At 48.8% G+C, this 27877-nt stretch overlaps 1 protein-coding gene and 1 pseudogene across 2 annotated transcripts; both read right to left on the bottom strand.

The window, feature by feature from the left end:
• Window positions 1-10714: 10714 nt before the first annotated feature.
• FBXO27 (F-box protein 27) lies at window positions 10715-17516 on the bottom strand. Of its 2 annotated transcripts, XM_055309441.1 has the most exons (5): window positions 17079-17516; window positions 16761-16872; window positions 16564-16659; window positions 12068-12203; window positions 10715-11491 (listed from the first exon to the last, which is right to left on the bottom strand). In XM_055309441.1, exons 1-5 carry the CDS (start codon window positions 17428-17430, stop codon window positions 11348-11350), a joined length of 840 nt encoding a protein of 279 aa, XP_055165416.1. In that variant the 5' UTR covers window positions 17431-17516; the 3' UTR covers window positions 10715-11347. The 2 variants fall into 2 exon arrangements, with proteins under 2 accessions (XP_055165416.1, XP_055165418.1); XM_055309443.1 differs by lacking the exons at window positions 10715-11491; window positions 12068-12203 and adding an exon at window positions 12270-13538.
• A 512-nt stretch (window positions 17517-18028) lies between these two features.
• Window positions 18029-27877, bottom strand: part of LOC129500167 (ATP synthase subunit d, mitochondrial-like) — a 31813-nt pseudogene continuing 21964 nt past the window's right edge.

The following is a 27877-nucleotide window of genomic DNA, read 5'->3' as shown; positions in this document are numbered from 1 at the left end:
CCATTTCAGATTCCCACGGCCCCACAGTCCTGAGGGTTCCGATTTTTCACATCACCACCACCATTTGTTATTTTCCATGCTTTTGCTTATAGTCATTTTAGTGGGTGTAAAGTGGTGTCTCATTGTGGGTTTGATTTGCATTTCCCTAATGACTAATGATGTTGAACATATTTCCGTGTATTTATCAACCATTTGTATATCTTCTTTGCAGAAAGGGGTGTCTATCTATTCATGCCCTTTGCCCATTTTAAAATTGGGCTATTTTTTTCACGGTTGAGTGGTAAGAGTTCTTTCTGTATTCTGGATACTAGGCTTTTATTAGATCATGACTTGCAAATATTCTTTTCCAATCTATAGGTTGTCTTTTCACTCTCTTGATGGTGTCCTTTGATGCACACCAGTTTTTAACTTTTTTAACTTTTAATTGAACTTTAAGAAGTTCAATTTATCTATCTTTTTGCTTCTGTGACTTGTGCTTTTGGTGCCATATCTAAGAATGGATTGCCAAATCCAAGGTCATGAAGATTTATTCCTGTATTTTCTTCTAAGAACTTTACAGTTTTGGCTCTTAGATTTAAATCTTTGATCCACTGTGAGTTGATTTTTGCAAATGGCGTGAGGTAAGGATCTGATTTCAGGGCAGCCTGGTGGCTCAGTGGTTTAGCACTGCCTTCAGTCCAGGGCCTGATCCTGGAGACCCGGGATCGAGTCCCACGAAGGGCTCCCTGCATGGAGCCTGCTTCTCCCTCTGCCTGTGTCTCTGCCTCTCTCTCTCTCTCTCTCTCTCTCTCTCTGTGTCTCTCATGAATAAATAAAATCTTAAAAAAAAAAAAGGATCTGATTTCATTCTTTTCCATATGGTCATCCTGTTGTCCCACACCATTTGTTGAAAAAGCGATTCTCTTCCCACTGGATTGTATTGATACCCTTGCAGAAAATCAATTGATTGTAGATATGAGTTCTTTCCCTGGACTCTCAAGTTTAGTCCATAGATCTGTAGGTCTGTCCTTATGCCAGTACCACACTCTTTTGATTACTGTATCTTTGTACTAAGTCTCGAAACTTGAAAGTGTGAATCCTGTAATTTTGTTCTTTTTTAGGATTACTTTAGCAACGGGAGCCCCTTGCAATTCCATATGAATTTTAGGATAGGCTTATCCATTTCTGCAAAAAATGTAGTTGGAATTTTGATAGGGATTATATTGAATCTATAGATCAATTTGGAGAGTATTACCATCTTGACAATATGAAGTCTTCCAATTGATGAACCTGGGGTATTGTTCCATCTATTTATGTCTTCTTTAGTTTCTTTCTGCAATGTTTGGTAGTTTTCAGTGTACAGATCTTTCACTTTCTTGGTTAAATTTATTCCTATGTATTTTATTCATTTTGATGCTATGGTAAATGGAATTGCTTTCTTAGTTTCATTTAAGATAATTATTGGTTGTGTATAAAAATTCAAGTAAGGGCAGCTTGGGTGGCTTAGCAGTTTAGTGCGGCCTTCAGCCCAGGGCCTGATCCTGGAGACCTGGGATTGAGTCTCACATTGGGCTCCTTGTGTGGAGCCTGCTTTCCCTCTGCCTGTGTCTCTGCCTCTCTCTCTCCCTGTGTCTCTCATGAATAAATAAATAAAATCTTAAAAAAAATTTAAGTGAAATTTGTGTATTGGACTTATATTCTGCAACTTTCCTTAATTCAGTTATTAGCTTTAATAGTGTGTGTGTGTGTGTGTGTGTATACTTTAGAATTCTGAATTATTGCCTGGGCGGCTCAGTGGGTTAAGCATCTACCTTTGGCTCAGGTCATGATCCCAGGGGCCTGGCATCTAGCACTGCAGCAGGCTCCCTGCTCAGCAGGCAGCCTGCTTCTCCCTCTCCCTCTGCCTGCAGTGCTCTCTCTCTGTCAAATAAATAAATAAATAAATAAATAAATAAATAAATAAATAAAATATTTTAAAAAAAGAATTCTGAATTATTTGAAAATTCCCAAACTTTTCATCCAGAAGGGTTGGATGCAATAAGGGACAAAAGCACTTTCACAGAAAAACATTTTTATGGCATCCGTTTGGGTTTGCATCTCGGTTATAGCATTTTTAATTTTGGCCCGACTAGAGTTTAGTTCTTTTATCTCTGCAGTAAGGGATTCTCTGGTGTCTTCTATGCTTTTTTCTTTTTTTTTTAAATTTATTTATGATAGTCACACAGAGAGAGAGAGGGAGAGAGGCAGAGACATAGGCAGAGGGAGAAGCAGGCTCCGTACACTGGGAGCCCGACGTGGGATTCGATCCCGGGTCTCCAGGATCGCGCCCTGGGCCAAAGGCAGGCGCTAAACCGCTGTGCCACCCAGGGTTCCCCTTCTATGCTTTTTTCAAGAGAAAAACATTTTTATAAAACTTAATGAGAAAGACACACCATATCCAGGAATTGGTCAGGATGAAAACCTGAATATTCAACAGAATAATTTACTACAACCTTTACCCCTTTTGTCCTGATCATTCATCCAGTGAGCAGCTGGAGAAGATCACTCTCATTCTGAGGACAGCTGCATTTAGTAATCAAACCGCCTTCCTGAGGTGCATGTATCAGGGGAAAGAGGAGGGAAATAGAGTCAGACTATGAGTTTTCATTGTTGCAAACAGCCACTAATGGGGAAAGCAGAACACAAGTCAACAGTGGTGCCATTCGCCCAGAGGGGTCCAGAGTCCAATCTGTTAGGAGTGCCCAGAGGGGTCAAAGTCCCTGTCATGGACCTTTCTCCAGCTCGCAGCTTTTGGCAGGAATCACAAGATAGAACTACATTAGAAGTTAGTATTTACATCAGAAATACAGAGCTGAGCAGTAGCTTCATTTTAGACAGTTCCATCAAAAAAGAAGCCTTTTCCTGTGGGCATTCTTATGTGACCCAGATGGTCCAGCCAGCATCCACGATGTTTGCACAGTTTAGGGTCCCACAGAGGGGTGTTTTAAATCTGCCAACATCCCAGAGTTAAGCCCTGTTCGTTGAGTGAATACCTGCTTTCCATTGAGCACAGCTCATGCTGAGAAAAAAAACAGTCCTCAGCAGAGAGTATCAGGTTTTGGCTTAGAGTCAGGTCCAGGCAATTAGGATCTGTGAATGCAGGAATCCAGAAAAGCCAGAGGCTTTTCTTCGGCAGCAGCAAAGCTCTGTGGAAGAACCAGAAGATCTTGTTCCAAGTCCAAATGATGAGAAAAGCTTTCGTAAGCCCTTTTTACCTTGTCAGTCTTAGAGCTCCAATTGACCTACTCAAAAGTATTCACTCCTTCAAGAGAGTGAGAAGACAAGCCACAGTCTTGTGGGGAAAAAAAATATTTGCAAAAGACCTATGTGATAAATGACTATTTATCCAAAATACCCTCTTGCACTGTTGGTGGGAATGCAAGCTGGTGCAGCCACTCTGGAAAACAGTGTGGAGGTTCCTCAAAAAGTTAAAAATAGAGCTACCCTACAACCCAGCAATTGCACTACTGGGTATTTACCCCAAAGATACAGATGTAGTGAAACACCGGGACCCCTGCACCCCAATAGCAGCATAACAGCAATGTCCACAATAGCCAAACTGTGGAAGGAGCCTCACTGTCCTTCGAAAGGTGAGTGGATAAAGAAGATGTGGTGTATTTATACAATGGAATATTACTCAGCCATCAGAAAGGACAAATACCCACCATTTGCTTCGATTCTGGTTGGAACTGGAGGGTATTATGCTGAGTGAAATAAGACAGTCAGAGGAGGACAATCATCATATGGTTCCACTCATACGGGGAATATAAGAAATAGTGAAAGGGATTATAAGGGAAAGGAGGGGAACTGAGTGGGAAAAATTAGAGAGGGAGACAAACCATGAAAGACTCCTAACTCTGGGAAATGAACAAAGGGTCATGGAAGCGGAGGTGGGTGGGGAGATGGGGTAACTGGGTGATGAGCACTGAGGGGGACACTTGACAGGATGAGCACTGGGTGTTAAACCCTATGTTGGCAAATCGAACTTCAATAAAAACAAATGAAAAAAAAATAAAGAACTCTTAAACTCAAGAAAATAAGCAATCTGATTAAAAAATGAAGAAAAGACCTGAGCAGACATCTCACCAAAGAAGACAGACATCCAGAGGGCAAAAAAACATAAGAAACTTGACGTCACCTGTCATCAGAGAAATGCAAATTAAAACATCAATGAGCTCCTACTACACACCGATTTCTTTTTCTTTTTCTTTTTTTTTTCAGTGCAAGAAAGGTGGTTTTATTAAAGCACGGGGACAGGACCCATCTGCAAAAACAGCTGCCAACGATGCACCAAATCCCGAACACTGACAACATTGAGTGCTGACGAGGGTGTGGAGCAACAGGCCCATTCATTGCTGGTGGGCATGCGCAATGGTCCAGCCACTTTGGAAGACAGTTTTTTACAAAATTAAACCTACTCTGGGAGGCCGGGGTGGCTCAGAGGCTGAGCACCTGCCTTTGGCTCAGGGTGTGATCCCAGGATCCGGGATCGAGTCCCACATCAGGCTCCCTGCATGGAGCCTGCTTCTCCCTCTGCCTGTGTCTCTGCCTCTCTCTCTGTCTCTGATGAATAAATAAATCTTAAAAAAAAAATTTAACCTACTCTTACCATATGATCCAGGAATCAAGCCTCTTGTATTTACCCCGAAGAATTGAAAACTTCTATCCATGCAAAAACCTGCACATGGACCTTTATAGCAGGTTTATTCGTAACTACCCAAACTTGGAAGCAACCAAGGTGTCTGTCAGGTGAACTGGTAAGGAAACTGTGGTCCATCCGACAATGGGATATTAGGCAGCGCTAAAAAGAAATGAGCTATCAAGCCATGAAAAGACGTGAAGAACCTTAAGTGCGTGTTACTAAGCGAAAGAAGCCAATCTGGAAAAAAGCTCCATACTATGATTCGATCTATGACATTCTGGAAGGCAAAACTTGGAGATGGTAAAAGATTGGTGGTTGCCAGAGGTCGGGAGGAGGGAGGGGATGAACAGGCAAAGCAGAGGATTTTTAGGGCAGTGACACTATTCTGTGTGGTGCTATCACGGTAGATAAGATACATGTCATGAGACATTGGTCTTAACCCGGACAGTGTATGACACCAAGAGTGAGCCCTGTCGTGAACAGTGGACTCTGGGTCAGAAATAATGTGTTGGTGTATGCTCATGGATTGTGACAAACGTCCCTCTCTGGTGGGGAATTTTGGTAGTGGGGGAGACTGTGCCTGCCTGGGTGTGGAGAGGGGAGATATACTGGATCTGCTCAGTGATTCCACTCAGTTTCGCAATAAACCTATAACTGCTCTTAGAAAAAAAAGTCTATCTTAAAAAACTAATAAGGGGGTGCCTGGATGGCTCAGTGGTTGAGCATCTCCCTTTGGCTCAGGTTGTGATGTGGGGGTCCTGGGATGGTGTCCCCTCTCTCTGTGTGTCTCTCATGAGTAAATAAATAAAATCTTTAAAAAAAAATCAAACCAAATAAAAATGAAAAACTAACAATCAAATGAAGGTAAAATAAAGACTTTTGCTGACACATAGTCTATGCATCTGTGTGCGTGTGTGTGCACGTGCGTGCGCACCAGGCCTGAAAATTAACAGCCACAGAGGGTCAGGCATTTGATCTTCATAAGGCCTCATTAGCAAACTAAAATTGTTTCAAAACTCCAAAGGGGTATTTGCCTGTAGATTGAAGATGGCCTCCTTTTTCTAGTGCCTCCTTTTCTCCAAAGGCCCCAATAGGCCAAAATAACAGCAAAAATCATCATTTACAGAGCCTTGTACTTGCTTCCAATGCCCCCCACTGGTGGCAAACATAAGAGAGTGTTGCACACACGCACACCCCGTTTCTGCAGTAGCTTTCCCAGATCCAGATGATCTCTCTAGTGCATATTACAAGCATACACCATTTTATTGTTTTGTATTCTTTTATGAGACGGTGTGTCTGCTGCAGGCACAAGGGGAGACAGAGGAAAGGCTCAGAAAATCAGTTGATTGCGCTCACGGGTGGCAGAGACAGGAGGTGTGTCACGAAGGGCCGCATGGGAAAGACACAGGGTGGCCAGAAGGCGGGAGGCAGGACCTAGGGGAGGTTTAAACCATTATTGGGGTTCCTCTGGAAAGGCAGGGGAGGGTGAACCATTTAGAACTGAGCGGTGTGCATGATTTCTTTCCTTTTTTTTTTTTTTTTAAGATTTTACTTATTTGAGAGAGAGTAAGAGGGCAGAGGCAGAACGAGAAGCAGGCTGCCCGCTAAGCAGGGGCTCGATCCCAGGACCCTGGGACCATGACCTGAGCCGAAGGCAGATGCTTAACCGACTGAGCCACCAGATGCCATGATTGGGACTACCGGGGTGGTCCCTAATTGCCTGGCACCTGGCCCTTGGGTGATGAAGCCGAAGAAGAGTCCCTCCTGGGGTGCTGGAGCCGGATGGAGGAGGTCTGGCTTCAGACTGGTTCGTTTGCCCATCAAAGGCGTGCTCAGCTCCGTTCTTTGCTACCCCTAAGAACTGGGTAGGAGGCACAGTGTCTCCCCAGCCAGAAAGGTCTCTCAAGCTGTCAAAATGTTGTAATTTACAGAAAACAAACATATGTGTGTGTGTGTGTGTACATATATACATATACATTGATCACTGGTTTTTTAAAATCCAGATGAAATGATCATCAAATACAAAGCCATTTTTCAAATTTCCCTTTAACTTTGACATATAATTGATGGATAAGATTGTATTATGAATTTCTCCCTCTTTTCTGCCCCTTTCTTTTTTTTAAATTTTTATTTACTTATGATAGTCACACACACACACAGAGAGGCAGAGACATAGGCAGAGGGAGAAGCAGGCTCCATGCACCGGGAGCCCGACGTGGGATTCGATCCCGGGTCTCCAGGATCACGCCCTGGGCCAAAGGCAGGCGCCAAACCGCTGCGCCACCCAGGGATCCCCTTTTCTGCCCCTTTCATTACAAGTTGACTCAAATCGCTAGAAGTAAATTCAGCATTGGGGCGCCCAGCTGGCTCATTCGGTAGAGCACGGGGCTCTTGATCTCACGGTTGGTCCCGTTGTGAGTTCAAGCCCCATGTTGGGTATGGGCCCTACTTAAAACAAAACAAAACAAAAAAACCTCCAACATGTAAATTCAGCATTTACAGGGCTAACCTCATGGCTGCTCAGAGATCCCAGCTAGAATAGTTGGGGCTGCCGTGGCCTCCCAAGCTGAATAGTTGGAGTGTTGTTTTTTTTTTTTTTTTTCTCCATCTTTCCTCCCTCTGGTTTATCTAAAACTTTGATCCACCCTGGGAATGGATTTAACTAGTTGTCCTGAGAGCCAGGCAAACTTTTAAATGTTTCAGTTCCACTAAATAAAGACCATCTTCTGGGAATGTGGCCCCTTTCTCCTGGCATCTGGAGTAGGGAGCAACCACAAATTCACCGTGATCATCTTTTTTTTTTTTTTTTAAGATTTTATTTATTTATTCATGAGAGACATGGAGAGAGAGGCAGAGACAGGCAGAGGGAGAAGCAGGTTCCCTACGGGGAGCCAGATGTGGGACTCGATCCCAGGACCTGGGGATCATGCACGCCCGGAGCCAAAGACAGATGCTCAACCACTGAGCCACCCAGGCATCCCACCTTTATCATCTTTGACCCCAAACTCATTGGGGTAGTGTTTGGGCCTCTTTTCCTCCTGCCTAGAGGAAAGAGGAAACCAGGCTGAGTTATATCACCATAGCTGGCACCTGCCCAAGTCAGCCAGGGGATCCTGGGAACCAGCGCCCCACAGGTCGGGCCCATTGGTTTAATCCCATTGGTAACTTCTCCCTCTTATGACAGATGGCACCTGGGCTGTTTCAGACCATGGGTAACTCCATCTCCATGGCCCCCAGGAACCAAGGGCTCATCATCCCTCACCCCTCTCCCTTTTCCCCAAATAATGTTGTAGCCATATTTTAGGCCCCTTCTAGCAGTTCCACTGCCACCCCCCACCCTCTCTCTCTCTCTCTGTGTGTGTGTGTGTGTGTGTGTGTGTGTGTAGAAGTAAATTCAGCATGGGGGCGCCCGGCTGGCTCAATCGGTAGACTTGAGACTCAATCCCAGGACTACCCCATGCTCAGGTATTTGTCAGAAGGACTCATGGAGCTCAGTACATACTTGTACTCACTGCTGAGATTCCCTATAGCTACACGGCTGTTTGCATAGCTGGATCATAAGGGAAAAAGACAGAGTCACTGGAGGTTATGGGCAAGGTTCCTTGTGTCCTCTCCCTTCCCCGAGGGCTCATGCAGAGTGCACTCTTGCCCCAGCAACAAAAATATAGCAGCAGGTGTGTGATGTCCAGGGAAGCTCATCAGAGACTCAGCACGCCAGGGTTTCACCGGGGGTTAGTCATCGAGGCGCATCTGCCTGGCTCGTACCAAAATTCCAGACTCCCAGAACGACAGCAAGTGTTCAGCATAAGCCATACTCTGCACAAATAGCCTAAGTGCCACAGCCACCCTTGTCAGTTAGGTGATGGGAAACCTTCCCCAAATTCAATTTCGCAGATGCCAGCCAAGGGCCAACCTTGCAAACAGGCAAAGGAAGAGGGAGAGAGAGAATCTTAAGCAGGTTCCATGCCCAGTGAGGGGCTCGATCTCAGGACCTGAGATCATGACTTGAGTCCAAATCTAGAGCCTGATACTTAATGAACCGAGCCACCCAGGCGCCCCGCCAACAGGCCTTTCTAAGGCGAGGCCATTTGGGGCAGTTACTGAATTGACGTGACCATCATGATTTGGATGGTTGGGTTGCAGTTATGCAGGGGAGACGTAGAAAATACACACTAAAGAATTTTGCAGTGACGCTGGAGATGTACTCAATGTTTCAGGGGGAAAAAGCTTTGTGCCATACCTACAACTCCTCTGTTAAGTTTGAAATTGTTTCAAAATTAAAAAAAAAAGAATTTGTTTCAAAATAAAGCATATTAAAAAAACAGTATGGAAGAGGGGAGAATGGATGGGGATGTGGATTGAGGACTGGCCATAAGCTGACAAAGCTGTTGCTGGGGAATAGATACATGGTTATAACACTCTCCTCTCTGCTTCTGTATATATTTCAAATTCTCCATAACCAAATAAAACCAGCAAAAACCCTGTCAGCAAAGATGCCTTCTAAATGTGGTTATTTCTGGAAGGGGAGGGAAATTACATTGGGGGATACTATGTATTGGCCTTCTTGAATTTCTTCTATACACAAATACACACTCAGGAAATGAGAATTACAGATAAGCAAAATAAATACAAAATCACCACTACCAGAGATCACCATTGCAGTAACCCTGTAGTTATTATTATTTTTTAAAATTTTAAGTAAGCTCCACGCCCAACATGGGGCTTGAACTCATGACCCCGAGATCAAGAGTCACATGCTCTATGGACTGGAGCCAGCCAGGTGCCCCTCTAATATTCTTACTCTTCTGAATATATATATACATACAAACTTATATAAACACGCACATCTAGAAGGTAATCCAGGTTGTAAATAGTACGTGTGTGTGTGTAAAGTGGTATCATTAACTTTGGCATTCACACACACACACATATATACATGATATAACAAATGCCAAAATTAAACCATATGGCTGCTTTTTTTTTTTTTTTTTAAGGCAGCGGTCTCCACCTCTCTCTTCCTAGATGTTTCTCTTATTCTGCATATCCAGATTCCCCCAGTTAACCCAAAAATATCCTCTAGCGCTGAATTATCCAAACCAGTATCTACTTGAGGCCTACACACTCCCATCGGGTCATGACTCTTAGGTCTGTTTCAACCTGTCACAACTCCTTTTTTAAGAAACTGGCAAAACATGCCACCTCTGGGCGGGTCTGGCTGCTTTTTTGCCCGCCTTTCCCTTATATGGCGAGAAAGGGGTTGAAGGCCCGACACCTTCAAAGGATCAGTTCACACTGGAATAAAGTCAATGGCCCACTTCACGTTAGAAGGTCTAGGGGTGTCTGGCTGGCTTCATTGGTAGAGTGACTTTTGATCTCAGGGTGGGGAGTTCAAGCCCCCCACCAGGTGTAGAGATTACTTAAAAAATAAAATCATAACAACAAAAAAAGACGACCTAGAACATCTCCCTGACCCAGCACCAGTGAACTAGCCAAGGCCCTGGACTGATGTGAGGTTGGCTTGATCCAGGTTCCATCTGGAAAGTCACAAGTGTGGCGCACTGTGACACTGTACCCACATCCACTGTCTGCCTTGTGCTTTTGACCCTGACTGATGATCTTTGTCTGAATCGATGATTTCCTTAAGGCTTGGGAAAGAACACTGTTCTCACTCTTCCATTCTTTCTACTAAAACACCTCCTATTAGAATTTTCTTCTGTGCTGTCCCATCCTCCACTGGGACAGTTTGTTGCTTCAAACCAAGCAGTAATCAAGACAGTAACATCATATTCCTATTTCAAAAAACTAAGGCACTTTTGGGGCACCTGAGTGGCTCAGTCGGTTAAGCACCTGGCTTCGGCTTGGGGTCCTGTTCCCAGGGTCCTGAGATGGAGCCCCACGGCTGGCTCCCTGCTCAGCGGGGAGTCTGCTTCTCCTTCTCCCTCTGCTCCTCCCCCTGCTCGTGCTCTCTCTCTCTCTCAAATAAATAAATAAATAAATAAATAAATAAATAAATAAATAAATAAAATCTTTAAAAAAATGATAAAAGATCTGAGGCACTTTTGGCAAAATAATAAATTTATTGTGTATTATTGGCAGATTGTGTTGCTGATATATTATTCTCTCAATGTTTGCGGAAAGTCTCAAAATAAAAAATAATTTTATACACCATACAATCACAGGGGTCCTGGAGGATCTCCAAACACTTTCTGAGCTGTGAGGCCTGGTCCCAGCCTTGAGGCTGCGGGAGGTTGTTTGCCACCCAAGGTGGCTGGAATCTTCCCAGCCATAAGGACAAGATCGTACGTCAGAGGTGAGAGGCCTTCTCTAAAGGGACCAACCAAGCCCCTCAAAGCAGAAAGGACAGGAGACAGGACAGAGGGGATGGGGGCTGAACCAGAGGGCCTGGGCGGGGGGTGGGGTGAAGAGCCCTGTCTAGAACCGGCATTCCTCCATGCTCACCAACGGGGGAAGGGTTGCCCCATGACAGCAGTAGGCAGCTGTGAAGGAAGAACTTTCTTCTAGAAGTTTCCAGAACCCGAAGAGGGGGCCCAGCAGGACCCTCAGAGGGATCCTAGAGTACCTGGGATGCAGAGGAGGTACATGCCCTTGGTTAATGAGAAGTTCTGGCTGATGGTCCCCAGGTCCTGGAAGGCACCAGTCAGGTTGTTCTGCAAGGACAGCCCTCCACTAAGACAGCCGGGCCCGCACGACCACACTGGAATTGGTCACACGGGCTCCATAGTGACCAGCCCAGAACTGCGTGTCCTGGCCCCAGTGTTCGAAAGACACAAAGCGGACGCCCATCTTGAGGTTGGAGAACACGTGGGTGACCTGTAGGTAGAGAAGAGATCGGGCCTGTTGTGCCACAGCCTTCTGGTAGAGGGAATCACATGGTTCCTCATCCTAATTCCTGACCCCCCCACGTCTGGGTGGGTTTGTTTGTACCCAGGAGTGTGGCGGAAGTGATGCTAAGTGACTTGGCCAAGTGACTCCCAAAGCTTGGTCAGAAAAAGGCAATGCAGCTTCTGTTGGGTTTCTCTAGAACCTTCCCAGTGGAATCCTGAGCCACCAGTAAGTCGAGTCTGGCTGCCCTGAGGCAGCTGGGCTGTGAGGACATGCAAATCAGACCTAGCAGAGGGATCCCAGATGGAAGTAATTGAAACCACCAGCTGCTGTATGTACACATGCACACGTATATGTGCACGCGCGCGCACACACACACACACACACACACACACAACCACCCTGCCCTTTGGCTCCCTCCAGCCACTGTCTGAATGCAACCACCCAAGAGGAGAGGAGCCCAGAAGCACCCCCAGCAGAGCCCTGCTTATCGAAACCACAAGAGGTAAGAACTAAGGTTCACAAGCCCCACCACCCTCTCCCGTGACCCTGCCAGGGACCCACCTGAAAGCAGACATTGTTGTTCCACTGCTGGATGGGAACGGGCATGGCAGAGAATTTATCCAGGACAGTCTGGTTGGCATCTAGAAGCTGGACAAGGAGTCGGTACATACAGCCACTGTCGTGTCGGGCTCCCCACCTGTGGGAGGAGGGAGGCCGTCAGGGCTGGACAGGCCCACCTCATCTCTTCGGGTGTCTGCCTGCCTCCCCCAACCCCAAGCCCTCCCCACATCTGCAGATCCAAAATGGAGTCCTCCATTTAGCACAACCAGTGTCACCTGGGAGCTGGGCCCCACTGCAGACCCAATGACTCAGCCTGCAGTAAACGGGGTCCCCAGCGGGTCCGCAAGCACATGCATTTTCAAAGCAGTGACCCAGAGCAATGCCCCTTCAGGCTCCTCCTCTCGTATTATTAAGGTGACAATCGAAATCGCTCATTCTATGTTTAAACAGTGGCAAAAGATGGGATTTCCAATGTGTACGTTGAAAATACAACTTTTGGGACGCCTGGGTAGCTCAGTGGTTGAACCTCTGTCTCTGGCTCAGGGCATGATCCTGGGGTCCTGGGATCGAGTCCTGCATCAGGGTCCCTGCGTGGAGCCTGCTTCTCCCTCTGCCTGTGTCTCTGCCTCTCTCTGTGTGTCTCTTATGAATAAATAAATAAAATCTTGAAAAACAAAAAAGAAAATACGACTTTCACATCAGTCATTTAAAAGGACCACGGGAGGGCAGCCTGGGTGGCTCAGCGGTTTAGCGCCACCTTCGGTCCAAGGTGTGATCCTGGAGACCCGGGATCGAGTCCCACATCAGGTTCCCATCAGGCTCGGCTGGCTCAGTCAGTAGAGCGTGTGACTCTTGATCTCAGGGTTCTGAGTTCAAGACCCACATTGAGTTTAGAGATGACGTAAAAATAAAATCTTTTAAAAATAAATAAATGGACCACAGGAATCTGAATATATTTAGTCATGATGGGATACCCAGTAACATTAAAAAAAACCCCAACAACACAACATCCAATATCCATCAATGGTAAACGGATAAATTACAGTATATTCGCATAATAGATTAGTAAACAACAATGAAAGCAAACTCACTGGTTACATGCAATTGGGAACCAATTTACAAACATGTAGTTGGAAGAAGCCAGGAACAAAACATACACTGTGGGACTTTCTCTCTCTTAAGTACAAAAATGGACAGAACTTATCTATGGTAACAGAATTCAGGATGGCAGCTACCCTTGGGTGGTTAGTGATGGGAAAGGAGCTACACACCTAAAATATGTACACTTTATTATAATTATTTTAAAGATTTTTATTTATTCATGAGGGACACACAAAGAGAGGCAGAGACACAGGCAGAGGGAGAGTCAGGCTCCTTGCAGGGAGCCCGATGTGGGACTCGATCCCTGGACCCCGGATCACGACCTGAGCCGAAGGCAGAGATGCTCAACCACTGAGCCATCCAGGTGCCCCTAAAATATGTACACTTTAAATAGATAAATATGTAAACTTTTAAAACTATGTACACTTTTCAAGCTAGAAGTTAAAAGTTTAACTCAAGGGTAATGGGCTGCACAAATACACAAATAAGTTTCTTACTTCAGAGACTTCACATCGTTCTACTTCTAAGAATTAGACGTCTGCTCTACTTCTCCCACACAATTTTGTCCTCATGCAACAGTGACATATTTTAATTTTCTTCTGATCAGTCAAAAGACTGCCTTTCCATACTGTTCTGTGCCAACCACATACCAAAATATATACATATAAATAGAAATTAAATTTTTTTCCTGTGACCATAAAGCTCTAAGTGTTAACATTTTTCCTTTGGGATTGAATTATTACCCAGCAGTGGTTCTCAGACCTTGCTGCAGACTGGAATCATCTGGAATGCTGAGAAGATATTGTATAGGAAAGAATTTAGTCTGGTCTGGAGGTATGGATGGCCTTTGCTCTCAGCTTCTGGGACGTTATCTCTGGATCCTTGGAATATCGTGGCTGCCAGAAGTATCTTTGCTTGCCTGCGGACCTTGGGTCATACTGGATAGCCTACCAACGTGATTCCAGTGGGGGCTGACCACAGCCACACAGACAGTCTCACCGTGGGGGCTAGCCACTCCAGAAAGACCCAACAATGTGGCTTAGGATATGTCAGGCAATATCCATTGACCAGGAGTCTGAATTTAATCACGTGATGAAGCCCCAACAAAATTCTGGGAAACGAAGCTCAGGTGAGCTTCCCCGTTTGGCAATATTGTGTGTATATTATCAATTGGATGTCAGGATGGTAAATGCATCCTGACTCCATGGCGAGGGAACAACCGAAGTTCTGTTTGGTACTTCTGTGTGTGGACACTGCCCTAGCTCTTCTTTCCTTGGCTGATTTTATTTTTATATAATTTTTAAAAAAAGATTTTATATATTTATTCATGAGAGACAGAGAGAGAGGCAGAGGGAGAAGCAGCCTCCCCGTGGGGAGCCCGATGCGGGACTCGATCCCAGGACCCTGGGATCACGACCCGAGCTTAATTTAAGGCAGATGCTCAACCACTGAGCCACCCAGGTGCCCTGCCCGTGGCTGATTTATAAATGTTATGTTTTCCTTGTAATAATCTGTAATCATGTAATAGTTTAGTGAGTTCTGTGCATCTTTCCAGTGAATTATGGAAGCTGAGGGAGGTTTTGGGAATCCCCCAAACTTGCGGCTGCTGTTGAAGTGAGGATGGTGTGGGGATTGTGCCCTCTAACTCTGCAGCCAGCTCCAAACTTTTCCCAGATACTGAGACCCTGCTCCCACCCACAGGCACTCTGATTTAACTGGTATAGGGTCTGACCTGAGCATTGGAAGTTTTAAATGATCCTGCGTAACATACAGCAAAACACGGGGACCACTGATTATTATGATCAAATGGTACACTGCTGACCAAAACAACACCGATGTGTTACTCTAGTTTGATAACTGATGATTAAATTAAAAACTATTTTATTGTAAATGTATCTCCTAATGAGATGGATTTGCATGTTGCGGGTGGGGGGGGGATAGTTATGATGTCTTTAATTAAGAGTGAATTTGGGGGCACCTGGGTGGCTCAGTTAGGCGTCTGACCCTTGATTTTGGCTCAGGGAATGATCTCAGGGTCCTGGGATCAAGCCTCCCTGTTGGGCTCCGTGCTCAGCTGGGAGTCTTCTAGGATTCTCTCTCTCCCTTTCCAATGATCTCTCCCTGCCCCCTTAAATAAATAAATCTTTTTTTAAAAAAAGTGAATTTGGGGGTGCTTGTCTGTCTCAGTGGGTAGAGCTTGCAACTCTTAATCTCTGGGATGTGAGTTCAGGCCCCACATTGGGCATGTAGCCTACTTAAAAACAAAACAAAAATGCAAAATAAGAGCAAATTTGGTAAGGCTGAAATTTCAAGCGGTTACCTTGCCTGAATCTCCAGTAGTCTTTTTTTTTTTTTTTTTTTTAAGATTTTATTGATTCATGAGAGACACAGGCAGAGGGAGAAGCTAGCTCCCTGCAGGGAACCTGATGCAGGACTTGATTCCAGGACCCCAGGATCACCACCTGAGCCAAAGGCAGATGCTCAACCACTGAGCCACCCAGGCACCCTCTCCCATAGTCTTCACATCTGAGGGAGGAGGGCACACCCCATAGTGAGGACCTTGCTTTTTCTGTAAAACTGAAGGACTGTCAAGGGGAGTGGACGAGGACAACCATATGATGCCACCACCAGTGATGTTATGTGTAGCTGGTAATTTTAGAATCAGGGAACACAGCTGTAGAGGATCTGGAATCTCCTCACCAGAAATTATCTGGGTCACATATCCCTTGGAAACTCTTCACGTCCGCATACCCCAGTTTCAAGACCGTCGCTACAGACCATAAGCTCTGGAGTCAAAGGAGTCTGAGCCTAATGCCAGGTCTCACCAAGTCCTAGCTGTGCCACCAGAACAAAGCACCTCCCCTTTCTGAACCCCTCAATTGCTCCCGAAGCTCTGAACAATCTGAGGTTTTGAAACACACATCCTTGGAGGATCAAGGCTCAAAAAACCAAACCAACCCACCGAAACAGTTCACACTTCCAGAGCGCTGGCTATGTGCTTGACATGTAACCCTATCTTGTAAAGATGGGGAAACTGAGGCACAGGGGGACTTGCCCAGAGCCACAAAGCTGCAGAGCCAGGGACTTTGGGAAGCCTGGCTCCAGAATGCAAACTTAGCTAAACTACCCTACACCGCCTCCTCCTAAGGCAAGGCGCATGTGGTCCACAGACAAGACTGAGCTGCTCAGAGTCTTCTGTAATTGGGGCCAATCTGGCATCTTGCAATCCAGGTCCATCTGGGGGCGAGGGGAGCGGTTCAGTGGGTAAACCTGTCACCTCCCGGAGGAACTGGGGAGGGGAGCGGCCTCGGGGAAGTCACTCACGAGAGGGTCACGGCGCATGGGGTCAATGGGGTCAGTGCTGAGCAAGGGGCTGCTACTGTCATCATACTCACCAGTCGGAGACGCAAATCTCAATCTTGCCACTATCCAGCAGCTCCGGCCACAGACCCTCCTCCTCCAGATCCAAGACCTGCTTTTTGCGACACCAGCTAGGAAGGAGGGAGAAAGGGCAATGACAAGAGACAGGTCTAACGGACGACGGCCCGGCCCCTGCGGGGAGGGGGCGACTGGCGGGGTTAGGGGCATTCACCTGAAGGATGACACGAAGCAGGTCTGCGAGGGGGCCCCAGGCACCGTGGACCTGTTCACCTCCACCACCCAGCCGTCCCCGCCGTGCTGCACCATCCATTTCCGGAGGCCTTCTGTTAAATACGCAGGCTCAGGCCCGAGCTCGCCGCCCGCGCACCGGCCGGCGGCCACCTGCTCCCCCTCCCTCGCCGCCTCCTCCGCGCCCGGCCCCCGGCTGCGGGGAGGCCCCGCCCCGGCTGCGGGAGGCCCCGCCCCCGCCCGCGGGCAGGCCCCGCCCCCCGGCTGCCCGGCCGCCAGCCCCCCAGCCCGCGCTCCCCACCCTGGCCGCAGGGGTTGCGGATGAGGTTGCGTCCGATCGGCCGGCGCTCGCAGAAGCGGCCCAGGAGGCAGGGCCTGCCGTCGCGGGCGGGGGGCAGGCAGCTGCGGGCGAGCGGCAGCAGGGCGCCGTGGTCGCGGGCCAGGATGAGCAGCCACAGGGCCTGGCCGTCCACCAGGGCGCGCCAGCCCCGGCACACCCGGCGGCAGCACCCCAGCAGCGTGCGCGGGGGCACGTGGCTCAGCACCACCAGGAGCAGCTCGGGCGGCAGTTGGCTCAGGTCCAGCGCCTCCTCGGGGTCGGGCTCCGGCGCGGGGACCCGGGCTGGCCGGCCCCGGGAAGCCGAGGCGCCCATGGTCCCCGCCCCCCGGCCCGCGCCGGGCCCGGCGGTGACTGCGGGAGAGCGAGGTCAAGGAGTCAGGGGCCCGCAGCCTCCGCGGCGCGCGCAGCTTCCGCCGGCCCCGCCCCGGCCTGCGGCACCCAGGGGCCGCCCGCCGCCTCCGTCGGCCCCGCCACGCCCCGGCTCGCGCCCCGGGCCCGGGCCCCGGACCCCCAGCCTCCCCGCGCCGCCCTGCCCCGCAGCCGATGCCCCCGCGCCGCGCGCCGCAGCCGGCCCGCCGGCCCCCGAGTCCTACACCCGGGACCAGAGTCGGGGCTCGTCGCCGGCGGGCCCTCCGCTGTCCCCGCGCGCCCCGCTCACCTCCTCCATCCTTTCACTCGCCGGCCCCTCCCTCCCCAACAGCCCGCCGCCTCCCGCCCGCTCCCCTTCCCCGCTCGGGCCGGCCCCGCGCTCTCCTCCCTCGGGCGCCCCCGCCCCCGCCCCCGCCCCCGCCCCGTCCCGGTACTCGCCAGACCCCCTCCTTCCCGGGATTCCCACGGTGGGCCGGGGCGGCGGGGCGGGACTCTCGAACCGGGCCTGACGCCGCAGACGCGGGAGGGGCGGGGGCCGCGGGGATCCAGGGGCCTCGGCCGGGCCGCCTCCCCGAGCGCCCCTAACCCGGCCGCCGGCCGCCTGGCGAGGAACCCCTGCCGTTATTTTGGGCAGGCATCCGGGAGGGAGGCCTCACACCCATTCGCTCCTTTAAAAATCCCCATCACCTTGAGAGCGGGGGGCAGCGTTATCCGTTGTCCCCAGTTCACCGCAGAAAACAGGTGGGGTAGGAGCCAGACGCATATGCATTTGACTCCAAAAACGAGTGCTCTGACCAGAAATGACACCGACCAACCTTTACAGAGCGTTTTCCTGCCAATCAGGGGGGCAACCCCCTGAGGTAGGTACTGCTGTGTGCCCCCTTCACAGGTGAGAAAACAGAGGCCGGCAGAGGCCAAGTGACTTGGCCCAGGGTCACACAGCTGGTAGGTGACAGAGCTGGGATTTGACTCCAGCCAGGCTGGCTCTAGAGTCCCTGCTATACTAACCCTATACGAACTCTACCCGGTAAAAACAAAATTAAGCCACGCACGTAATTATAAACACCAGCAAATAAAACCAGACATGGATCCTTGGCCACGTGGAACTTACAGGAGGAACAGAAGACATAATAAGCAAATTATAGAGTGTTGGGGAAACAGTTAAAAGTCAAATCTCTTGCCAACCCCGGAAAACCTCTCGGTAAACAGAAAAGAATGGAGCAGTTTTATTATTAAGCATTAAACCAGATGACAATGCGCATGGGCCGTGATGAACGAGAGACGTGACGTGAAAATTAGTGTGTTAGAAGGTAATTAATACTGTGGAAGAGGGATCCCTGGGTGGCTCAGCGGTTTAGCCCCTGCCTTCCACCCAGGGCATGATCCTGGAGACCTGGGATCGAGTCCCACGTGGGGCTCTCTGCGTGGAGCCTGCTTCTCCCTCTGCCTGTGTCTCTGCCTCTCTCTGTATCTCTCATGAATAAATAAAATCTTTTAAAAAATACTATGGAAAAATAGACTAGGAAGGGGACTAAGGCACAAGCAGTCTGGGTGGGAGACCCTTGATTCTGAAAGATGGATGGGATATTACACTGGCCCATTTCTCTTCAATACATAACATTTTCTGTAAACTTTTGACATTTTCAAACCTATCCAAAAGTGGAACAGTGTAAGGAGCACCCAGCTTTCCGATTACCTCCTGGCCAGTCCTGGTTTCGTCTCCACTCCCACCCACTTTGCTCCCCTGGAAAATTTGAAGTCAATCTTAGACATCACCCTTTTCTGTCCATAATGAAAAGTATTTTTTCATATAATAGGTAAATCTGTGGGAATCTTTTTGGTAATGGGGTTATGAAATTGGTTATGATCCAAGTATATAAGTTTGGAAGAGTTTTTTCTTTTTTTCTTTTTTACCATATCATTATTTTTAATGTCCAACGTTTATAATAGGAGGGCCAGGGCTTTCTCCCCAACTCAAGTTTATAAACTTTCGATTGGCTTGTGAGGCCAATAGGGATACTTCTTCTTGTCTAATTTGGTTTCTGGGAAGACTTCCTTCAAGTCCTCAGTGGTCAGCTGATCAAATGGGATTATGTTCTTCATCTTCTCCAGCTCTTTTTCATATTCTTCAATCCTGGCCTTTGAGAGAGACAAAAACTCAGCACAGCTTTTCACATCTTCTTTTTCCTCAGCATCCACCTGGACAGTGTATTTATCCTCTGGCACAGGAACCTTCAGGGCATTCAACTTCTTCCCAAAGTCATCTGCCAAGCCAGCCTTTGCCACATTGGCCTTGGAGTAAGCCCAGTTGATAGCAGGTGGTTTCTCAGGAAGAGTAGCCACCTGGAGGTAAGCATCTCATCCCAGGATTTCAGGGAGTTGGCAATGGCCTTCTGGTTTGGGGGTATGATCTCCCCAAAAGCTACCCAGTCAATGGTTTTTAGAGCAAGTTTTCGCCCAGCCATCTGGAGATCCTTCACCGACCCCGGTGGCCCGCAGTCCACAGCAGCAAGGGCGGAAGAGTTTTTTTTTTAAGGTTAAAAAACAGTTCAAGAACTTAAAGTAGGATAAAAGGGCAACACGGGCAAGTCAGATTCCTTCCCATTCCTCAATTCTCAGAGGTAATCCCCAAACTCCTGGAATTAGAGCCCCAGCTGTACTCTGAGTAAAAAGAAAAACAAATAGGGTTGTCCAGCTGGCTCTGGCGATGAAGCGTGTTGACTCTTGATCTCGGGGTTGTGAGTTTGAGCCCCACGCTGGGTGTAGAGATTACTTAAAATCTGAGCACCTGGGTGGCTCAGTTGGTGAAGCATCTAGATGCCTTCGGCTCAGGGCATGATCCCAGGGTCCTGGAATCGAGTCCCACATCTACTCCCTGCTCCCTGCTGGAGCTTGCTTCTACCTGCCACCCCCCCTCTAATAAATACATAAATAAATAAACAAACAAACAAATAAATAAAATCTTTAAAATAAAATGAAATCTTAAATAAACAAATATAAATGGATTCAAGAAGTGCCCACCACCTAGAAGGTAATGAACAGAATAATGGCTCCCAGGAGGGGGGTAGTGTGCAAAGCACCCCAGGAGCCCTTTGGGAAAGTTATGAGAGCGTTTTTTTGGGTAACAAGAATGGCCCGAAGGGTGTCACTGGGGAGCCTTGCACGGGACAATGCCACTCAGCAGAGAACAGTCCCGGATTCCTTCTCATAATCCAGGTCCTGTGCGTTCTCATGTAGGAGGAGGAAAGCCCGTTAATCTGAACCTAGAACCCAGTTCCATTCTGCATGTCAGTGTAAAGTGTGTTAACACCGGATTGTCCACAATGTGGCTAGCAGGTCAGTCGGAAGATTGTACTGGGCTTGGTGGGGACTTGTCAGGTTCTCCAATTCACAAAACCAGAAAACCTCTTCATCTAGGCAGGGCCAGTTGGGGGGTTCATGGAGCTTCGGGGATCCCAGGGAGAGGGAGGAGTATCCTGGGGCTACAGCAGATTTTCCGGGGGGATTTTTAAAGACTGGGACTGTGAATCATCAGGTCTGCAGGTGTAACAAGTTCCCAGGGGGTTTTGAAAATTACGCCTCTCTTTTTGTCTCACCTTCATATTATAGTTAGGGTTCTCTTATTAACATTTTAAGAGTTATCTGTGGAGGTCGGTTTCACTGTCTAAGCATTTCGTTTCAAAATAGGAAAGGCGGCTTGAGAAATTATGTTGGCTCTGGTGGGGATGGGGTGGGAAGGGCTCCCCAGTGGGGGAGACACCGGTGCTTCTCTCTCCATCAGAGGTGTTTGGGAGGTGGGTGGCAGGGGGGTACCTGCCTGGCCAGCTTGCAGAAGGAGAAACTCTGAAACCTTGGGGTGTTGGGAGGTAGGCTGCGAGATTAATTCCAAGGGCATTGAAAGGTCACTAGCTTGGCTTCCTTGCCCCCACCTCTCCTGGCCAGAGGCCACTGGCTGTATTTTGATCCCAGGGAAAGAAACTTGACAGCAAATAGGCCCTTTGTATGGAGGGAAGGTCGGAGGGAGCGGGTCACTAGTCAAACCTTCACTCTCAGGGCCTGGGGAGGTATCTGGACTGAGGCCAGCTCCCAGGGGCTTGACTGCAGTGAGGACAGCTCAGTGGGGCATAATCCGGTCCCTTTCTTAAGGTGATTCAGCCCTCCCTGGAATGCCCATCTTTCCCTAGGGCACGGGAGAAGCAGGATGTCATCGTAAAACCCCCCAGGCTCTCCACCCCACCCAGCTCCTGGGGGGGGTGTAAACAACACCTCCAGTCATAAACAAAAGAGCCACAGAACCCACCAACCTTCTTCGCTCTGAGAAGTAATTCCTCCCAGCTGAAACCACACTTAGATAGAATCAAGTCCTTAAGAACAGTTGGACTGGAGCCAGCTTTCAAGGTTAAACACAGCGACCAAATAAGAGGCTTTAAAGAATCAAAATACCAGCCTACCTGGAGGGAGACACGTCTAGCAGCCTTTGAAAAGAAATAGGGCCAGGCAACCAAGGGGCCTGTGTATGGGTGTGTGTGTGTGTGTGTGTGTGTGTGTGTGAGTTGTGGGGGAGGACCCAGAGGAGCCGGAGGGTGAGGGGGGGCTGCCTCTGCCCAAAGGAATCCACCCTTGTCTGCAGCCTGCGGGACTGTCTAGCTGGAATATTCCAAAATAACAGATCAAATGAACATTCAAGTATGACAGGGTATTGTGGTTTTGCTAAAAAAGGAGACAGGGAGAGGGAGAGAAAACCTTATCTTTTAGGTATACACCCTGGAAGTATTTTTGGAGGAAATGATATAATGTCTGGGATTGTTTTAAAACAATCCAGTGGGAGGGGTGCCTGGGTGGCTCAGTTGGTTAAGGGTTTGCCTTCCACTCAGGTCAGGATCCCAGGGTCCTGGGATCGAGCCCTGCATCGGGCTCCCTGCTCAGTGCTTGCTCTCTTTCTCGCATAAATAAATAAATAAATAAATAAATAAATAAATAAATAAATAAATAAATAAATAAAATGAATCTTTAAAAAAGGAAAAGAAAAGAATCCAGTGGGATCACCTGGCTGAGTCAAGTCGGTGAGCATGTGACTCTTGATCTCCGGGTTGTGCATTTGAGCCTCACGTTGGATATAGAGATTACTGCAAAAAAAAAAAAAAAAAAATCTGAAAAGAAAAATATAGTGGGTTCTGGGTGGAAGTACAGATTTTTTTTAAAAAAGATTTATTTATTTATATATTTATTTGTTTGTTTATTTATTTATTCATGAGAGACTCAGAGAGAGAGAGAGAGAGAGAGAGAGAGGCAGAGACCTAGGCAGAGGGAGGAGCAAGCTCCCCACAGGGACCCGATGTGGGACTTGATCCAGGATCCTGAGACCATGCCCTGAGCTGAAGGCAGACGCTCAACCATTGAGCCACCCAGGGGTCCGGGAAGTACAGATTTTTTTAAAAAGATCGATTGATCACAAATTGCACTAACCTCAGTCATGGGGGGGGGGGAATTAAAACAAGTTATGCCCAGTAAAGTGACTAAAACAAATGAAAACAGCAAAAAACTCAAAACAAAACCACTGTGGGAATGTGGCACGACTGCCTGGAGCCCTGTGCAGGGCCTGCTGGAGATAGGATGCTCCCATGTGGGAATCTGGGTTTCTAGTACCTACGAGAACTGCACAGGTGCCAGGCACAGGAAGCCAAAAACCATAGGATTCCCCTCTTACGAGGTACCGAGTGCCTGGCAGAAAGGTGGGTGCAGGGGGTCAGGGGCTGGGGGGAATGGGGCGTTATTGATGGGTACAGAGTTTCGGTCTTACAAGAGGGAAGGAGTTCTGGAGGTTGGTTATGCCACAGCATAAACGCCCCTGACCTCAAGAGCCCTCCTCCGAAAATGGAGTGAAGACGGCAAATTTGACATTTTACTGCGACTCAGAGCTTTTTACATTTAAAAATATTGAAATTCCATTTACAAAGGCGATGAAAACCTTGAAGTGGATCCGAATAAATCCAACAAGAGATAGGCAATAACCCGATGAAAAGAGTTTATGAAACTTTATTAAAGGGCCTTGGGTAGAAGTTAATTATTGACTCACAGAAGAACAAAGATCTACACAAACCCAAAAGCACGTCCTATGGGCACACATGCAGTTGCAGGCTGGTGAGCACAATCTGCCATTTATGTAGGACTTAAAAACACAGAAAATGATGCTATATGATAATTGTGGGACAGACATGTGCAGAAGGAGCCTGGGGGGGGGCGGGTGGAGTGGAGAAAGGGGTGGAGATGTGCAGCTGGGCATTTGGGTTGTCAGAGCCGGGACTTGAAACCCGCAGGTCTTGGCTTCGGGAGCCCTCCAGGCTCTATGCCAAGTTCACGGATTCCTGGCACCTGCCTCCACCGGAGCCCAGAGCGCCAGCCCCTCGCTGCGCCTGACTCCTTCAGCCCGCCCCCGCCCTGACCAGGTGCCCCGCGCAGCAGGTGGGATGTTGGCTCAGGATGTTACCTTCATCCAAGGGTAATCTTGGCAGCCTTGACCTCAGCATCCATATGCCAGAGGTAAAATCCCCACAAGAAACCTACCTCTTCTCCGGGGCCGCGTCCACACCAACACCAGTTCCCTCCACCAGGTCTGCAGGCAGACGGACCCAGCACCCCCTCCTCCTGAGCCAGGCGAGTCATCTGTCTCCTGTCAGGAGCTCGGTTTCTTCCTGAATTAAATGTGGGGGCTGTCTTCTTTCCCCCAGTTGGACGATGATTTCCTGACATAACAGTCATCATGCTGCAGCGCCCTGCAGAATTAGTTAAAACGAACTATGACCCTGTGAGGAAATGCCACGGTTAGGTCACAAATCCCGCAAGCGTTTATAGAGCGCTGACTGTTTGCCAGGCTGGGGGGCACAGGAGCAGATGCAACAGGCAAAGCGTGTACCCTCCTGGAGCTAAAAGCAAGTCAGTAAAGATGTAAATAAATGAAGAATATAGGGGGGTGATAAGTACTATGGGAAAGGGAGAAAAAAGCAGGGGAGGGAGGTGGAAAGTCAAGGGGATGAGGTTGCAGTTTCAGGCAGGGCCATCAGGGCCCTCACTGAGAAGTTGACACTTGGAACTGAGATCTGAAGGGAAGAAGGGATTGAATGTTTATCAGCATCTGGGGGAAGGAATACTCCTGGAAGGAAGGAGAACAGTAAGTGCAAAGGCCCTGTGGCGGGAGCAAGGAATAATAAGAAGGCCTACGTAGCTGGAGTCCAGGGAGCAAAGGGGAGAGTGGTTGAAAAAGTCCCTCAGATTGGTGATGAGGGCAGGCTGTGGGGCCTTTCTCTTTCCCCTGAGTGAGATGGAACCACAGAGGGCTCTAAGCAGGGGAGATGTGACCTGACTGAGGTGTCCACAGGCACCCCCTCCTGCACGGGGGAACAAAGGCTAGAGGTAGCGTAGGAGGCAGGATGCTGCCATGATAAAGGTGTCGGGAGAGGAGGGCCGACTGGACTGGGGCACAGGCATGGGAGCAGGGAAAAGTGGATGCTACTGGATAGATTTCTAAGGGGAACCGACGGGATTTGCCAGAGCATGGGCATGGGGTGCGAGAGCCACACCGAGGATATGTGGGTCCCCAGGCACACATTGTTTTGAAGAGTCCCTGTCTACAGAAATGACTGGAAACGTGTTAGTAAAATTCATGGACCCAAGTGGGGTAAGGTGAGTTACCATTCAAGAGTTAGAAAAATGGGGGGTCCCTGGGCGGCTCAGTGGTTGAGCACCCGCCTTTGGCCCAGGGTGCGATCCTGGAGACCCGGGATCGAGTCCCGCGTCGGGCTCCCTGCATGGGGCCTGCTTCTCCCTCTGCCTGTGTCTCTGCCTCTCTCTCTTTCTCTCTTTCATGAATAAATAAATAAAATCTTAAAAAAAAAGATTTAGAAAAGTGGGTACCGAAGAAGTACTTCCGAGTTGGCTTGCTGTTCAACCCGTGTCCGTGAGATTCCCCCGGGCGTCCCAGTCCCGTCCCTTCGTGCTCGTATCGCCAGATGTGTCATTTCTGGGTAACCTAATAGCCCTCATCACGCAAGAGAGGGAGCAATCTTCTGTGAGTCACCGTGCTTGTCTCTGCTAATCCCTGATGCCAGTTATTGAGCCCCGGTTGCGTGGCTCAGGACGTTGCTTCACCCTTTGTGCCACCGGGAGCACCTGCTTCCTGCTTCCATCTGCTCTCAAAGGTTTTACTGGGCTTCATTGATGAAGACCACGGAGGCAACGCTGACCCGGCCAATCAACGCAGGGGAACGTGACTGAGAATTTTTCTGGTCCTGTTAAGTGGTCCTGTTTGGAGCTTCATAGTGTAAACCTAGGACACACCTTCCCACCCGGTCTTTCTCACGCTCTTCAGGCCACAATCCTTGGCATTCCTGGAGTCGATCAGCCTGTGCCTTCCACAGACCACGCCCGGTGAGGATAAGCCAAACACAGAGGGGTCTCACGTGCACCCCACGCAGCTTCACACGGCCCTGAGGGGCACATCTCATTGTCCAGCTTCTGGAAGGGCCCAGAACATGGGGGACTCAGGGTCTGGATAGTCCTGAGAGGAAGAAGGTCTTCCCGTCTGCTGATTATGGAGAATACACTGGCCTGGCCTTGGAGGGCCTGGTGTCTTTTTGGGGGGACTGCAGGAGTTACAGGCCATGAATAGTAGTTTCTGTGGAAGAAATAAAAAAAAGATCTTCACATGGGCAGCCCCTGTGGCTCAGCGGTTTAGCACCGCCTACAGCTTGGGGTGTGATCCTGGAGACCCAGGATCGAGTCCCACATCGGGCTCCCTGCGTGGAGCCTGCTTCTCCCTCTGCCTGTGTCTCTGCCTCTCTCTCTCTGTGTCTCTCATGAATAAATGAATAAAATCTTTAAAAAAAAAAAAGAAAAAAGATCTTCACAGATAGCAAAGGAAGAAGTAGATAACCCTTCTCTGAAGGGACATGGCCGCATGCAAATCCAAACGTACTAAGTCCTTCCACGAAATACTAAAGTTACTAAATATTTGCTAAATACAATTCTTAGATAATAGGCTCCTGTCCGGGAGCGAGAGCTCTTGGCCCCTCAAAGGCAATTTTCTAGCTAGACTAAGAATCATATTGACAGGAGACAGGTTAAATCAAATTTAATAGGCGTACATCTGAGGAATGCACACAGACATGGAAATTCCAAGGACACTCGGGCAAAATGAGGTCTAGGTGTCCTTCCGAACCAAGGAGAAGGGGTACGGGTCTGGGACTAAGGAGGAAAGCAATGTACTTCATGGGTTTGGTAATTAGAAGTTTGCCCTACATCTGGGTGGCTCAGTGGTTGAGCGTCTGCCTTGGGCTCAGGGCGTGATCCTGGAGTCCTGGGATCGAGTCCTGCGTCGGGCTCCCTGCATGGAGCCTGCTTCTCCCTCTGCCCATGTCCCTGCCTCTCTCTCTGTGTTTCTCATGAATAAATAAATAAAATCTTAAAAAAAAAAAAAAAGAAAGAAGTTTGCCCTACCCTACAGATGGGTCACTCGGAAAAGATTTATCTATAATCAATAACCATTATTCTGGGAAAGGCCCCCAGTTGAGATTCTTCTGTGCAGCTAAGGGGCGGGGGAAAGTTTCTCTTGAGCTCGCCTTCACCTCAAACTAATCCACATGCCAAAGAAGCACATTCTGGGGGACTTGTCCCGAACCCCCTCGCTGTTTAGACCAGAATACAACCCGAGTGTTTAGATACTCTGTATGGGGATCAGGAAGCCTGTGGTGAGGTTTTTTTCTTTATTCAGCCTTTTTCCTTCTGTCTCCTGTGTATCTCCCCTTGCGTGTCTCCTCTATTACCCCCGCAGAACATTTCACTCCTGACGCTTCCGATCACCAGGCGTGTGGAGGTCTTTCCCAACAAGCAAGCTGGTATCCTACAATGTAACTCAGCTCCGACACCATCTACCCACAGATGATGGCAGATCCCAAAGGTGAGGGGTTCGGTTCCACGAGGCTGCTCCCCAGCCCTGACCCCCACACACTTCAGACGCCCACCCTCAAGCTTGGATTATCATCTGTGCTTCTGGTCAACCAGGCTCTATAGATCAGAGATTGGAGGTCCCAAAGAACCCCACCTTGAGTGCCACTAATCTGCTAGGCCAGCTCCTAGAACCCAGGGAAATGCACCTACCAGTTGATTAAAGGATATGATAGGGGATACAGATGAAGGGCCAGATGAAGAGGCACAGAGAGGGAGGCATTTCTGTCCCCGTGGAATTGGGGTGCTCTACCCTCCTGGTGTTGACGTGTGTGCCCACCTGGAAGCTCTCCGGAGCCCCCCTACTACGAGATTTGGAGGAAGCTTCCTCACAGAGGCATGAGCAATCATGAACGCCACCGTGAGCCCCATCTCCAACGCCCCCTCCCCTT

This window comes from Nyctereutes procyonoides, unplaced genomic scaffold (genome assembly GCF_905146905.1).
Source record: "Nyctereutes procyonoides isolate TBG_1078 unplaced genomic scaffold, NYPRO_anot_genome, whole genome shotgun sequence".
Classification (NCBI taxonomy): domain Eukaryota; kingdom Metazoa; phylum Chordata; class Mammalia; order Carnivora; family Canidae; genus Nyctereutes; species Nyctereutes procyonoides.
This window is presented reverse-complemented; position numbering and strand designations above follow the sequence as displayed.

Bases quoted from the DNA above. Each gene is read 5' to 3' on its own strand.
- FBXO27 (XM_055309441.1), bottom strand. From the start codon at position 17,430: ATGGGCGCCTCGGCTTCCCGGGGCCGGCCAGCCCGGGTCCCCGCGCCG. The intron at 16,873-17,078 runs GTGGGGAGCGCG...CGTATTTAACAG, and splicing joins CCGCAACCCCTGCGGCCAGG to AAGGCCTCCGGAAATGGATG. The intron at 16,660-16,760 runs GTGAATGCCCCT...CCTCCTTCCTAG, and splicing joins TGCTTCGTGTCATCCTTCAG to CTGGTGTCGCAAAAAGCAGG.